The 16,173-nt window shown below is 40.0% G+C and overlaps 1 protein-coding gene across 3 annotated transcripts in view; it reads right to left on the bottom strand.

Annotated features, from left to right (window-relative positions):
• The window catches only part of LOC102023567 (chromosome unknown open reading frame, human C1orf168), a 99,315-nt gene that overhangs the window by 38,194 nt on the left and 44,948 nt on the right, over positions 1-16,173 (bottom strand). For all 3 annotated transcript variants that reach the window (XM_013521593.1, XM_013521595.1, XM_013521594.1), the window contains exons 5-6: positions 5,746-5,846; positions 556-590 (exon numbers count right to left, since the gene is read on the bottom strand). In XM_013521593.1, the coding sequence (XP_013377047.1) occupies positions 556-590; positions 5,746-5,846 (136 nt within the window). The remainder of the gene's footprint in view (positions 1-555; positions 591-5,745; positions 5,847-16,173) is intronic.

Raw genomic sequence — 16,173 nt, 5'->3', positions numbered from 1 at the left:
CATTTACCTGTGTTCACCTTACGTTTACCTTTCCTTTATCCTCACAAGGGTCCTAGGTCGTTTTCCTTTTCCAAGTAAGGAAATGGAGATCTGGGATCACACAGTCAGGCACTGTGATCAAGGCCAGCAGTGACTCTGCTTGGGCCCAAGTGAATTGCTACACTACCCCCCAGGAAAAACCTGGTCCCTCATGCGGCAGCGGCCCAGAAAGCGTGCTTTCAAGACTCTGGTCATTTTCTTAGGAGCACAAGATCCACAGATGTGGACTGTGCCTCATGACTTCTCCCTGTGGAAGGGATAATTGTTAAAGGCCAGCGGGCCCTGGCTGCCATAGATAAAGGGACGGAGTAGTCAGACCATCTGCTATCTCACTACACATCTTCTCTGAATCTGACACCACAGGATGCAGGACTGAGAATCAGCACAGGGGTCTGGGAAACCCTGATGAACGGGGGAAACTGACAACAAGACTGTTCCTTGCTCACGAAAAGGTACTTTACATGGAAGCTGTACACTTGCTTTAGTTCACAGTGCTATGGAGAGAAGAAACAATACCTTTTGGAGTTCTTCAATTCCCACTTCATAAGTTGCTGAAATAAAGAAAAAAAATTATTTCAAGACAGTGTGTGCATCCATTTCCACTGCACAGCACAGCACAGCACTGATACAAGATAAGAGCCCAGCGTCCCCGCTTTCGGAGCACTGGTCTGGGCAGGCTGTGTGCTCACGGCTTGGGGAACCTTGGGGTCACTGGTCATGGTTTAAGCCTCTGCGGGGATTTCCAGCATGGGCTTTATAGTCAGTGAAAGCATACGAAACCATTTGAAGTTTCCTGGTTTAGTAATAGATAACATATTCCATATTTACAAGAAAGCACTGACATTTAGTGATAACACTTAGAAGACAAGCTTGAAAGGGAAGAGAAAAGGGCTGACAAAAGTCTAAATCTGACTTCACAAAATGAACTCCATGTCATACCCCGAAATGTTTTATACACCGAGCACAGCTTGAAAAGAGGAGCCCATTGACTGTGGTTCAAATAGCTTCTGTTTTTTCTCACAGTGCTGTGGATTTTATTTAGTGACATGATCACTACCTTAATTATTAATGAATATAGGTTCAAATTTCAGTCTTGTTACTTCTTTCTTGCGGGATTTCGGGTGAATTACTTGGTTCCTTTGAGCCTCAGTTTTCTCATCTGTGAAACTGGGCCCCTTGGCACCCACTTTACAGAGTTAATGGGGAAAGTAAAGGGTCTGATGATAGAAATATACTTCGAACAGCATTGGCTACTGTTTTTCCATAAAATTGCTTACTTGCATCTTTTTTTTTAAAAAAAGTTTGCTATAAAAGATTCCTCCTTACTGTTAATAAATGTGTAACAAGCAGGAGTCCTCTTCCTATTTTTTTTTTCCTCTTTTTTTGCTGGTAGAGTCCTCAAGATTTGGCTCAGAAAACTGACAAGGCAACTTTTTGCATTTCTAAGATTTTATTATTAATATATAATAAGTTGATAAAATTCATGAAATCTTAGATTTTTCTCAGGGATTGTTAATACATGATTATCGACACACAAACCTAAAATCCTGCTGATTATGTACTTGGACTTGGGTAACCGTACACTTTTACTTTACTGATTTTTTTTTCCTCTTTTTCTCTTCCTCTCCTTTCACTTGCAGAACTGTAAACTCTCTACCACTGAGCTGCATCCCCTGCTTTCCACTGACTTTTAATTAAAACATTTTATCCTGCTACTTTTTGCTTTGAAAACTTTGGTTAGCTATTCATACTTTCAAAGATATCTATTTATGATAGAATATGTCCCATCTCCATTCCTAGTATAGATTTGCTTTCCAATTTTTTAAAAAAGAATAGTTTCCCCCTCTAATTTATTTACTGTGCTTTTTTAAAAAAAAAAAAATCCAGCAAATTTTGGTCTCATTTGTTTCCTTTGGCCACTTGGGGGAGGTAAATAACATGAACTTTTGTGTAAGGTGTGAGAATTCGGTCCAAGTTTATTTCTCTAAGCTATCATTATCCTATTTCTCTGATATCATAGTTAAAAGGCTCCATTTCCTCTATTGAACTGATTTGCATCTTTGTAAAGAAAAAAATCAGGTTGGTTGATCTGCAAAGTCTATTTCCGGGTCCTCAGTTCTTTTCCACGGTCCTCTGTCCCCGCCACTAACAGAGAGTCTAGATTCCTGTGGATGGAGGTGTTGCAACTGGGAAGACTGATACTTCCCATTTTTCCTTTTCAAAATTATTTTTCGCTATTTTGGTTCCTTTGCTTTTCCACGCACACTTTCCAATAATCTTGTCAATATCTACAAAACATCTTGCTGAGATTTGTATAGCATTTGCCTTGAGTCTGTATATCACTTGGGAAAGAACTGAGGTTTTTACTGTGAACTTTAACTGTATGGAGTCTTTCATTCCATATACAGGGCAATTCTATCTATCCATTTAGATTTTCTTTGATTCCATCTGAATTTTACAGTTTTCAGTTTGTAAGACTTATACATGCTTTTGGATTTAAGTCTAAGTGTCTTTTTTTGAGACTTTAAAAGATATTTTTCATTTTAGTGTCTATTGTGTTCCTTGCTAGTATATAAAGATACAAGTATATCCTGTAACTGCTAAACTTACTACCTCCTGGGGAGCTTGGGGAGGGGTTTAGTTTTGTTTTGCAAATCCCTTAGGAATTTCTACTTGGACAGTCACGTCACTGCAAATAAAGGTTGTTTCTTTGGTTTTGATGCATATCTCTTTTATTTTCCTGTTTGCCTGATTTTTGCCGGCTAACCCCTCAGCATTATGCTGCCTGGGAAAGGTAAAAGGGCATTCTTGCCTCGTTCCCAGTTTGCGGGAAGATTGTTCAGTATTTACCAGTTTGCATCACGTTTAGCATAGGCTTTTTGTGAATGTGCTTATCAAGGTGTGGAAGTTAACGCTCCTAAGTTTTTCAAGAATTTTTATAGCATGGAAGGGCTCAGAATTCTGTCCAATGCCCTTCCTACACATATTGTATGATTCTTTAGTCTACCAATACAGTTGATTTAATTGATTGCTTTTAAATACTGAACCAGATTTTTGTCTCTAGAATAAGCTGCATTTTGTAATGGTGCATAATTCCTTTTACATTGTGCTGAATGCTATTTGATACTCTGTTAAGGATTCTATGATTCTAAGGATTCTTCTGTTATGGATTTTTATGACTATCCTAGGAAGAATAGTGATCTGAGGTTTTCTTTTTTTTGTAGTATTTTTGTCTGGTTTTAGTAGCAGGGTAATACTAACTTCACAGCATTGAGTTGAGCAGCATTTCCTCCTTTTCCATTTTTCTGGAAGAAATTGTGTGTAATTGGTGTTAATTCTTTAACTGTTTGGTAACATTTTCCAGTGAAATAACCTTGACTTAAAGATTATTTGGGAGGGAACATTTAAAATTATGAATTCAATTTTTCTTTAAAATGTCAGGGCTATTGATATTACTATTTATTTTGGGTAAGTTGTGGTGCTCTGTGGATTTAAGGATCTGTCCCTTTTTATTTAAGTTGTCCAATTTATATGTATGCAGTTCTTTGTAATATTTCCTTATTATCCTCTGGATATCTGCAAGTCTGATGATATTCCGAGTTCATTCTAACCTGTATCTTTACAAGAATTTAGGGGATCCTGGGGAGTGCCCCACAGCATTCTGGGGTTAGGTTCACAAGGCCCAGAGAGAGAGGGCTCTGGCTGTGACTGAGCATCCCCTTGGCCCTGGGAGCCGATAGCCTTGTAGAAAGGCAGTAGCTGGCATCTGGCCCAATGGGGCACAAAGTGCTTCTGTCCAGTGTGTTCCATAGACCCTCAGCGTCGGCATCACCATGGCCTCCCTGGACGTGCAGACTCCCCGCCATGTGCCAAAGCCAGTGAACCGGAACTGATATTTTGACAGGATCCCCAGGAGATCTGTGTGAACGCTAAAATGTAAAAAGCCCTGCTCAAGAGCAGGGGGGCCTGGTGCCCTACCACAGGGCGTCACCGTCCTGTTAAGGGCTGGAGTCACTTTACTTATTGCTACTATTTTATAACCATATGGAAGAATCTGGTCTTTACCCAGTTCAGCAGAGAGAAAATTTTTTAGTAATTCTCTAATCTCTTATTTCCTGGGCTAAGAGCTAGAAATTTCAATAGACCCTTTTTTAAAATTTACCATACACATTTATTTGTCCTTTCACACTGGCAGGAAAGAAGACAGAGCAGAAAGACACAATCTACCTGACATTTCTGAATGACCCCAAATGCATTAATAATTAATCTAGAATCTTACAGGAAAAGGGGGGCCTCACTCTGCATTGATAAACTTCCTAAGTGTGTGTTCTAGGAGGATAACTTCCTTCCCTAGGACTGTGAGCTTCTTGTATGACAACTGGACGAGATGCCCTCTCTTTAACCTTCCTTCCAGGAACACCTTTCTTGAATGACAAGCAACACAAAACTGTGGGAAAACCATGGAGTTCTGAGGCAGGTGAAGCTTGTTTCACATTACTGCTTTATCACACGTTACACACATTCCTTGCTTAATGATCATCTGCTTAATGACTGACATTCCTCGCTTAACGCATCAGTTTAATGACTGTTCCGACAGACACCCCACATGCATTGGGACTTACAATGCAGGACCGTGAGTGGCTGCGAGGCCTTACGGTGGTTTCTTCCATAGCACAGCACTGTAATTTGTGCTGATTGTACAGTATAGTACCGTATTTTATGTTCTCTTATACATCACAGTACTGCACGTGTTATGCAAATAAAAGCGAAGTTGACAAGTTGGAGTTTCCTTTGACCATTTGTTCTGAATATTATAATGTACGTACTACACACATTTCCTCATTTAGCAACCCATTCATTTAATGACCTAACCGCAGGAACAGGGCTTAGTCGTTCAATGAGAACTATTGATACTTGTATGACTTTGTGCAGCTCAACCTCCCAATCCTGTTTCCTGCCTATAACAGCGGGGTGATAAACTGCTCTGCCAGCGGGGAGGTATGCAGGACCTGACACATCCACAGTCCAGAGTGCAGGCTCAACAAATACTCGTGTTTATTACAGCTTTAATATTTATGGATTTGGCAGAGAACTGGGTGGTTCTGTAGGCAGAACAAAGACCCTGAAACTTGCAGAGATGTTACTAGTCCCTGATTCATCTTTTTACCTGAGGGGGTTTCCTTTTTCACAAAAAGGTCTCAGCACTGTCATCAACACCAGAGGCAGGAAGGGTGAGCTCTGAGCCAGTGCTCAGACCCATTAAACTCCCTTCCGCTATCCAGATTGCACATGGGCATCTAATTCTCGCGCTCTGTTATCTCCCTCGCCACACTCTGAGGAACCAGGGACTTCAAAAAGATACCAGGAGAGGAGAGATGAAGTTTCTATAGGAGGAGAAGGAGGAAAAATGAATCACCATATCTTGATTTTTCTTCCCACATATCTACAAAAGGCAAAGCAGCTGAGGCGACTGGTGAAGAAGAGAAAATAAATAGGGAAAATGGCAGGAGCAAGAGTGATGAATAGCACTGATGCCCGACTTATTTATATTTTGAAGACACCAGACATAGGAAAAAATAGAAATGAGATGGTAGAACAGAATGACTGTGGATTTTGTAAACTCACAGTTAGCTAGAGAGAAAATACCACTTTGACACATTTTTATTCTACACAGGGTTACAATATTAATTGGCTTAGCAGACTTACAATCAGCAATTTCTTCCACAGTGCACAGGTTAATGGAGTTGCCAGAGTGTCTCGGATATGAAATTGTTGCCTCATAATTATGTGGTTCTTCAAATTCAGTGCTGAGAATCATGGAGAGAAAAAGGTTATTTAAAGTAAAACATTTCTTTAAGCACATTTTAAAGCTCTTTGTATTTTTTTCCTCCTTAGAGAAGTAATGTACGCCTGGCCAAAGTGGCCCCCTAAGCAGATATGGAAGGCACACCCCTCCCCTAGACAAATGCGCATTCTACGTGAAACAGAACTGTGCAAAATATTGTGTGACGATTACATAGCTCATGTAGGAATCAATACAGTAAAACCCTCTGGTGCCAGATGTAACAAGGAAACCCACAACAAGGAGATGCAAGCAGCGGGATTGCTAAGGGTTTCCAGGAGAAACTGAGGCCAGAGAAGGGGAGGGTGTGATGACTGCAAAGCCAGGGACTTAATGTCAGTCAGGAAGTAAGTCTGAGCCCGGGCCTCATCTGAAAGCAAGGCTGTATCTGAGAGATCAGCATGGAGTCCAGAGTCATGTAATGCTGCTCCAGCTATACAGCAAGGTCAGAAAATACCTGCCCATTCTCCCAGCGTGCACAGGAGAGAGCTTGTTCTCTCTGACTGTGGCCTTTAGAGCCGCAAGGGTCAGACACAAGAACTCTACCTGAAAGCCCAGCACTAAGTGCAAATATGGGGTCTAAGTGCATTCAACCTGTGTATTCGAGAAATGGAAAACCCAAGTTGGCAGTTGAAGTTCAAATCTTACTTGTTAAGGCAAATCTGAAATAATTCCATAAAGATGCTTCCACAACTTGGGGTATCTAGGCTTCCAAAGGAAACAGTTCCTATCTTCAAATAGCTTAGAATTAAGACCTAAACCATGCAAAAGAGATGAGCCATCAAGGGAAGGTCAGAGGGCAGCTTGTGGGGCAACTGAATAATAGAGTAATGTGAGAGGGAATTTAAAATAAGTGTGTTTCAAGGGTTCAGGGAAATATGGTGAATAATAAATTCTAAGAGGTAAAAACAAGAGACTGTCAAGAAAGGACTTGTAGATTAAGGGACAGGAAAAAAGAACCTTGAAAAGTATAAATGTAGTTCTTGAAATAAAGAAATTTCTGCAGAGGCTGAAATGTAGACTAGCTGCAGCAGAAGAAATAACTGCTACATTAACTGAATCTAAGGAACTCACCCAGAGTGGCAGCACGGAGAAGTTAAAAGATAGGAAATAGTAAAAGAGAAGGGGGCTGGGCTGCGGAGGTGCAGCGCGCCTATGCCAGGGTGCTGACAGCCAGGAACGAATCACGAAGAGGACTCTGTATTCAAGTGACAACGGCCAATACTTTTCAAAACTTGAAAAGGACAGGAATTTCCCTATTGAAGCAGCTTCAATAGTGAGAAATAGTAAATCCACACATATAGTTTGTAATAAATTAATACCACTCAAATAAAAATGCAAAAGCCATGTGAGAGGAAAAGATACTTTATCGACTAAGGACAGAAATGAGAGACTGGCAGTGGACTACTCATTAGTACAAAACACTTTTCTCAAACCACTGAGAAAAGGATGCTACTGATTTAAAATTCTGTTCCAGCTGAATTACTATCCAAGAGTGAGGGAGAAGCGAAGCTTGTACTTGGAGTGCAAGCACATGCATTTATTACTTGCACGTCTTGGCTGAAATGTGCCAATAGGATGTATTTTGTCCAAAAGAAACTGAACAAGTAATGAGACAGGATGTAAAGAACAGTGATGAACATAGAAACTTATAAAGCTATTGGTAAATGTAAATAAATGTTGACTGTAAAAATTAATCATTTACAGATGTTTACAAATAAGATGGAATTAAAGTATTCAATAATCACATGGAAGGTAGCGGCAGAGAGCTATGGAAACCATTTTCAGAATTTTGGATTTAGGAGTAGGACAGATATTTTGACAATCATTGGACCTTTTTATCTAAAAATGTCAATGATTAGCTGCAAGCACTAAAAAGAATTGAAATAAAGTACGTAACTTCTCAACTGTGGAATATTCAATGGAAAAGCTTAATGTTTAAAAGGAAGAAAAATATAAGTACAGAAACTACATGAATTATAATGGCGAAAGGTCCAAAATAGATAAAAATTATAATAAATGTACATGGAATTAACCTACTTCAAATAAACTACACTATATCTGGATGGATGGTTTAAAATCCAGCTTATAGTGCTAAAAAGTAGCCAAAACCAAAGATCTCACAAAAATAAATGGAAAAAGAAACCCAAACCAAATACTACCAAAATAAAACTAAAGAAGGTATATTAACATTGCATCAGACATTGGCAGGCCCATGGGGAAAATGATAAAGTAAATATGAGTGCAAACACACACATCAAATATAAGAAGATAAAATTAAGAGTAAGTTTTAGTTTTTCAAAAAACTAAGAAAATGTTATGATCAGTTCTCTGCCAATAAATTTGAAAATTTAGAGAAAATTGGCAAATTTGTATAGAAATATAAGCTTACCACATTGATAGAGGAAGAAACAAACAAAAGTCCTAATATGCCAACAAATCATTAAAGGACTTGGATCAATAATACTTCACATACCCACCCTTCTCTTTGCCTGCCTTTACCCTCAAACACCTCTCCTTTTGCTCTCTCACAAATGGCTTTATAGATGTTTTATTTCACTTTCTGAGAACAGAAAAAGAGGAAAAACTATTCATTTAAAGAAAATAATATAATTTTGTTATGAAAACCACAAAATGATTAAACAATATAAGAAAAATATAACCCAATCTCAACAGACTTGAGCCCAAATCCACTAAATAAAATTCTAGAAAAATGAACTAATTGGTATTAAAAAATAACTCAAGAACTGAAATTTATTCCAAGTCTTCAAGGATGGCTCAACATCAGAAGATGTACCAGTGTAATAAATCACACCTTTTTTGTGTGTGCTGATTGGCTGTATTTCTTTTTTCTTATTTTAAAGAGAGTAGTAAATGAGAAACAAACAAACAAACAAATAGAACAGTAGCAGCATACCAGTATCAGACAAAGAACTTCTATCTAGGACATATAAAGGATTAAAAAAAAATCAGGCCCCCCAAATTCAAAGACCCAATCCAAAAATGGGTATCTGAGATGAATACACACTTCTCTAATGAAGAGATACTAATGGTGAATAAACACATGAAAAAATGTTCAACATCATTGGTCATTCAAGAAATGCAAATTAAAATGACACTGAGATTTCATCTCACCCCAGAATGAATCACACTTTTAATAGCAGAAGAAAGACAGATTTTTTTTTTTTTTTTTTTTTTTTTTTTTTGGTCTTTTTGAGACAGAGTCTTCCTATGCAGTTCAGGCTGGCCTTGAGCTCACTTTGTAACCCAGGCTGGTCTCGAACTCGCAATGAACCTCCTGCCTCAGCCTCCCAGGTGCTGGGATTACAGGCGTGTGCCACCATGTCCGGCTAAGACATTAATAGACACAAAAACATTAATATTTTAATAGACACAAAAACATTCCATGGAGTTAAGCTTATTGACTAGATTAAGCTTCAATGAATATACTTAATGGTGAAGCACAACAAAGGGTTAATAAACTCAACTGAAAACTTCAGGCAGGGGAAAAACACAAACCCATGAAAAACTGGACAAAAGTACATGACAGATATTACACAACAGTAAAACTGAATACCTAAATTCACAGTAAACAAGGAAGTGGGTATGGAGACAATGAAAATTTAGTTCATACCTATCAGATTAGCAAGGTGATAGTTGAAAAGTAATACGTCATTTGTCAGGAAAACAGAGAAACAGGAAATCTTTACACGGCTTTGTGACTAAGACTTGGCACAACCATTTTGGTGGATAGTATTTTAGTATCCTATAAGATCAAAGTTGCTTACTATCATTTAACAATCCTACTTCTAAGTAAATAGCCTTGAAAAACTTGCTTATATTCACCTAGAAATCTAGGAGGATGATTACTGCAGCATTATTTGAAATGGTGAAAATTTAAAACCACCTAAATGCTTCTCAGTAAATGCATACATAAACTGTTATAGGTTCACAGGGTGAAATATAACATAGCAATTATAATGAATAAACTAGACTTAGATGCACCAACATGTGAATATGAAAATTGCTTTGCAGAAAAAAAGTGGCGGAAGAAAAATTTAGATGTCATACATACAAACATTTAAAAGACTGTATCTTTAACAGCTTATAGTTCAAGTACAACTGATCACTAACCCGATGCACTCCTAATTTCATGATAGAAGCTGGTGCTAAGGAGAAACAACCGTGGAGGGAAAGAAGGGAGGCTTCAGATGAACACACAACCAATGGAAAATAGCAACTGCATCGCTCCCTCCGTGGCTGGGCCAGAGGAGAAGCAATTATCCATCATCCTCCTGCCTACACATGAAGAGGCCTTTGTATTTTGGGGTTCTTCCTGATTTTTTTCCCATTTCTATGTTTGGTCACGTAGATGCTGTCATAGCAAATGAAAAGATGGATGTTCTTTCCTGTCTTTTGCTTCCCTGTGTATCATTACATCACAAGCACGCTCTCCCCAAATATTTCCCTCTCCCTCTGTTCCTCGTGCACATTCTCTGCAATACTTTCAAAGGTATAGAATTATGAATTCTAATGCTTCAGTAACTTCTCCTTTCACGTTTTTGTTCCTCTCTCCATGCATGAAGTAATTGAGAGCAACTTTCTTAAATTACAGGCTAGGCCATATATCTCATGCTCTGGTGGCTGAACAACCTCATCAAGTCTACGGTAAATTAACTTTATTAATAAGAAACAATTTGTGGAAGAATTAAAAGATGATATCTAATCAATTTCTTGTACAGCTTTTGCCAGAAATGACTAAATATCTGCCTTCACATCATTATAAAGAACGAATTCCAACCAAATGTTTTTCTCACAAAAAGGCAACTTTCAGATCAATTGTCTTTACAGAGAGGCAGGCCCAAGAAGGGAAAGAGGTTACTATTCGAAGGGAAACAGGATACTGTAGGTGTATTTAAACCTTCTTCTTTGCTGTCTGAGAATGTCTTTTTTTTTTCTAGTGCCTTAAAGCTAAGTCTGAGATCCACCTTGATTTTATACAATGTGGATCAATATAAAGAACTTGGGCTGCATAGAAGAAATAACTCTGTGATTTAAATTTATCTATGCGTCATTTTCTTTATTTCCACATTTTTAAAAAATATGTTTCCAGGACTATAGAGCTATAGAGGCAGCACAGAATAGAAGCCAGACTTAAGTTTGGTTCTGACAGACTCGAATTAGAATCCGAGCTCTCTGCCAACTTATAAAGTACTAGATAAATATTTTAATCCCCCATTTCCCACTCTACAAAACAGTAATAATAAAATCTACTTTCAAGGTATATTGTAAGTCTCAAGGGAAAAATGTGCCTTCTGTATACAGCATTCCATATGCTGGAGAAGTATGATGTGATATCTCCATTTTGTAAAGTCCTTTTATGACTGACACAGCTCAGGGTGGTACATTTTCATACTTCTTCATTAAACTCCTAGTAATTTACATATTACATCCTAAAATTTCAATGGTTCTTAATATCTTCACCACTCTCTTTGCTCAGGAATCAGCAATAGCTGAATGACTACAATGTGAGTGTTAAAGATGGTTTACAAAACCAGAAAATTTCTAATTCCATTTGGGCCCTTGGAAGCCCATCATCAATGTCTGAACTCTCTGCTGAAGCGGGCATAAGCATCTTCTTCTCCTGAGTGGTCCTCTCTGGTGGTCTACCCCTGGGCACAGTCTTCAGAGGTGGCTGCAGCATCCCTACTGTCTTGGCAAGGTGATCTACCAGCTCCTGTCAGCTGCACACTATGGAGAAGTAGCTCAGTTTAAAGATCTGGTCATCTCCTTAAACAGTGAAATCAGTAATCACAGGAATACCTGCTCTTTGAGAGTTTGCCAAGTGCCTGACCCTGCATCTTGGTTCATGCTGTGCATTCCACTGGATATGTGATCTTAAGCAGTCATTTGGGCTCTTACTTCCTCAGAGGGCCACTGTGAGGACTCACTGTAGACATAACTGAGTTATCTCATGGACAACACCCGCAGGTGAAGTTTGGCTTGGTTCTACGGCGCAGGTAAGAGGGTGAGTCAAGCAGTCCCACTGCATGAAGTTCTGGAAGGGAAAAGAGGCGTTTGGATTCCACAGAAAGGCTGAGACTTGCTAGCCAAACCTTTTGGTGCACTTTCATGCTTACTTTATCAGGAAGGGAGACCCAGGCTGGAGACCAGTTCCTCACACTTGTGGTCTCAGGGGCCATGCATTTGGGGGACAGAAGGGACAGGAGCAAGTCTAGAAACACTTGGTCTTTGTGACTTTCTTCAGCTCTGGATGACAATGGAATATGTGACTCTCATTTCTCAGTTAGCCCACGTCCCAAACCGGGCAAATTCCTATTTCTAATGACTGCTTCCTGCAGGACCACTTTCCTCAAAGGCCTCCACCCTGAGAAATTCTCTTGGCTTCATGGATTAAGGATTAGACTTCAAAAAGTGACATGCTTGGTATCTAAAATGGATCTCAAAATTACTTGTACCAAGTTCACAAAATATACGATAAATTTTAAAAGAATTTTTCCACTTATAAATCTAATAGAACTTATCCTCTATACATTAGATATGGTTGAAGATGAACTATGAACAACACTGCAGAACAGAATGGTTAGAGAAGGGCACAGGCTTCGGAAACACATGGGGCTGAGTCTCAGCTCCACCCAGCGTGGACCTTGGTTTATTCTTCAATCTTCTTTGTGTGGAACTGAGATGATATAAAATACGCTGTGCTCAGTGCAGGGCAAGGAATAAAGCACAAACCACTCTCAATGTCTTTACCATCCTTCCCACTTCTACTCACTCCTTTACCACTTGCACTTCAATTTCTGTCAACCTCTGCATGAGCTCTCCTATTGCTACAGAGCACGCATGTGCATCTGCATGAGCACACACACACACACCAGTGCCTTTTATAGAAGCACACATAAGTTAAAGCACTCCCTCCCATTATAACCTTGGTAATTCTACTAAGACTTCTACAGTAGCAAGCAACAGATATAACATTTTCAATCTCTCTCACCCTTGCCACTGAAGATTTCTTTTATTCATGTATTTATAACCCAATTCTTTCTAAAAATGATCATAAAACTATAATAAACAAGTACACTTTGTGAACACGTGGGATAAACTTACAAAATGTACCATCCCTTCTGGCCAAAACTTTAAGACTGAGGTGATTAACCCAGAAGCTATGTTGACACACGTAGCCAGAGCACCTCACCACAGCTGGAGTTGGTGAAGAAGGGTGCCATTGGGGTCTATCGCAAAGAGGACCCCAAAGGACCAGCCAGATCATTACCCAAAGATATGAGAAACCATTACATTGGCTCCAGATGCCAAAATAGAAAAGTTCTGAGACTTCTCACTCAATTAAGTCATACACTCTTGTTCACTTCGTTTGTTTGAAACAGGGTCTCGCTGTGTTGCCCAGGCTGGCCATGAATTCCTGAATGCAAGTCATCCTCCTGCTACAGCCTCCTGACTAGCTAGAACTTCAGGGGTGTGTCATCATGCCCAGCTCTCACTGACTCTTTGAATAAACTATGCTCAGGTGGAGTTTGCATACGCTACCTAGCTTTATTTTCTCAGGAGCACAGTGAAGAAACCGAGGTGTGGAGATACTGGGTAATCTGCCCAAGTTGGCTCTGCTGTGAAGCGGTGGGGGTGGGTCTGGAAAAAAGATCCCTGATTCCTGTCTGCCGTCATTTCCTTTGCACTGCAAATTATTCTAGAAGCAAGGGAAAGCTGCAAAATGGAAAATAACAAAGCACTGGAGGACAGTGAAGGGCAAGGAACTTATGAAAGGGTTTTGGGTACTTTTTCAAAAGCTTTTGAAGCTGATCTGACATTTTCACAGACCTGTTTTCCTATGCATTAGTCATTTGTATGGGAAGCATGTTGGGGAGGAATCACTATTTTCTTCTATGCCTGACATTATCACCTATATGCAAAAAGCAAGATTTACCTGTAATGTGTATTTCAGCGGGACTGGTAGACCCAGTGGGGACCTTCAGAGATTTTCAACAAGCCACCCTGCTTTCTCCTTATGCAATGTTGAAACAAAACCACTCCAAGTGCTCATTTGGGTCAACAGGACCAGACTTTAAAATAGCTGCATTTCAAATTTCAAAGTGTCTACTTCAAGTGCCACAGCTCCTCACCCATGTTACCTTACAGGGCGGGAAGTGAGGACGCTATCAAGTGAGTAGCAGGTTTCCATGAGGTGCCTGGGTTCCTGGCTGCCCATCTGCTGCCCAGAACAGAGGGGCTTGACAGAAACAAAGACTGTCCCTGTTGTTACTATCAACCTCAGGTCACTGCCATTTCCCAAGTGTTTGTAACCCTGATACAGTTGGCAGAATTATAGATGTTTGTCTCAGACCTCATAGATATTTAACTCAATCCTTACAGTAACACTCTGTCTGGAGTGCTTTCTGTATGCTTAACAGGATTGATTTCACAGATCTGTTTCTATTACCCATATGAAGAAACACAAGGTTCAGTGATAGCAAATCATTTCCCCAATCACACAGCTAGTGTGTGGAGCTCAAAGCATGAGGGCAAGGCTCTCTGACCCTGAAATCTATACTCTTATCCCCTTAAAGCATATACCCAGGATCATCAGACTTTCAAGTGTCACTCTCCTAAACTTTACTTGTGCAATTGATTAGAAATATGAAGACCTTTCCATGATGATAAAGAATGTATAGAAAGTGGGGAAATATACCCAGAAAGTGGCAAATAGCAAAACTGACTGGGTATCGACTCTCATCCTTCAGCTAACGTTTATTGAAGCACTTTCGCACACGGCATGCTCTCTTTTATACACCCTGCCCTACACATATTGTTCCCATCAGTTTACCTGTAGTGTGATGACCAGGAAGGTTCCTGCCTCTATGCTTCTGTATTTGCCAGTCCGCTGCTTATAGCACCCTTATCACTGATCTCCTCTTCACAAACTCCTGGGGATTTTTCCTTTAAAATCTTGATGAGGTGCTGTTCTCTCTTGCTCTATCAGAAACTTTTCTCCACACAGCAGCCAGGATAAGCCTAAAATATACTTTAGACTTTGTCAGGATCCTGCCCAAGCCTCCCAGAGGCGGTTCATGGGTTCTAATCATAATAACGCAGCAGTAAGGCCCTCACCTCCATGACTTCATCCCTGTGGGTGCTCACTCCTGTCCCAAGGACCATGCCAGCGCTCTTCCTGCTGCCTGGGAAGCTTTCTGCATGCCCTGCTTCTTCTCAACCACCAAGTCTCACCTTGGTCTCCTTAACCAAATCCTTCTCCAGTTACCTTTTCCAAATGGCCCACCTCCCACCCATTTCGATACTGCACAGACTCTGCTTTATGCCTTAGTCATGGCCACAGTCCTGGAATTACTTTATCACTTTTAAAATCAGTTTAATTTTATCTCTGTTGCTCCGGCATCTCTGGTACTCTTGTGAGGACCCCTCACTCTTGGGTCCCCAGTGCCCACTACGGTACCCGTATGCTGTAGACTCCCAGTTAAACAACTGGCTTTCGATTTGGATCCTCTTCCCCTGATGTGCATTGAATACAGAGTGACTATCACTTATCCAAGGTGCCTGGGGCCAGATGTTTCAGATTTCAGAGTTTTGTGGATTTTGGAACATTTGCATAGATGTTGCTTGTTGAGCATCCTTAATCTATCATTCAAACCAGAAATGCTCCAACATCTGAAACTTTTTAATCATCCTGTCAATGCTCAAAAAGTTTCAGATTTTGGGTCATTGCAGGTTAGAGATGCCCAAGCTGGACTGGAAACTCCTAGATGAACAGGTAGATGATTTCACATCATTAGATTTTCTCACTGAGTTCTTCCTTGTTGCTGGGCGTTGTTCTAGAATATAAAGATAAATGTAGACAAGGTTCTTGGACTCAGAATCCTTAAGGCATGGTCATAAGAAGCATTGGTACAGAGTAAATAAAAACAGGATTATGTATGAATAGATAGTGTCTCAGTGAGAGCACTACCAGCAGGAAGCTGATATGTAAGCACGTATTGTATCTGATCGCTATTTGGTTTTGTCTTTCTAGTCAACTAAAATGCCTATGCCATTAAAGCAGAGTCTTTGTTTGACAAATGGCCAGCACAGAGTTGGGGCTCAGTAGTGACTGAATAAATGAGTAAATTTTAAAAATGGACTCTGCACCGTGAGGCAGCAGGCGCCGCTGTGGAAGAAGACCGCTCTGCATAAAAGAGAAGGCTGGTATTTCTGTTGGTCCCAAAAGCCTGCTTTGTTGGATGGAGTCGCCGCCGAAGTATCAGTGT

The sequence above is a fragment of the Chinchilla lanigera genome, unplaced genomic scaffold, assembly GCF_000276665.1.
Source record: "Chinchilla lanigera isolate Chin_1 unplaced genomic scaffold, ChiLan1.0 scaffold00063, whole genome shotgun sequence".
Taxonomy (NCBI): Eukaryota; Metazoa; Chordata; class Mammalia; order Rodentia; family Chinchillidae; genus Chinchilla; species Chinchilla lanigera.
This window is presented reverse-complemented; position numbering and strand designations above follow the sequence as displayed.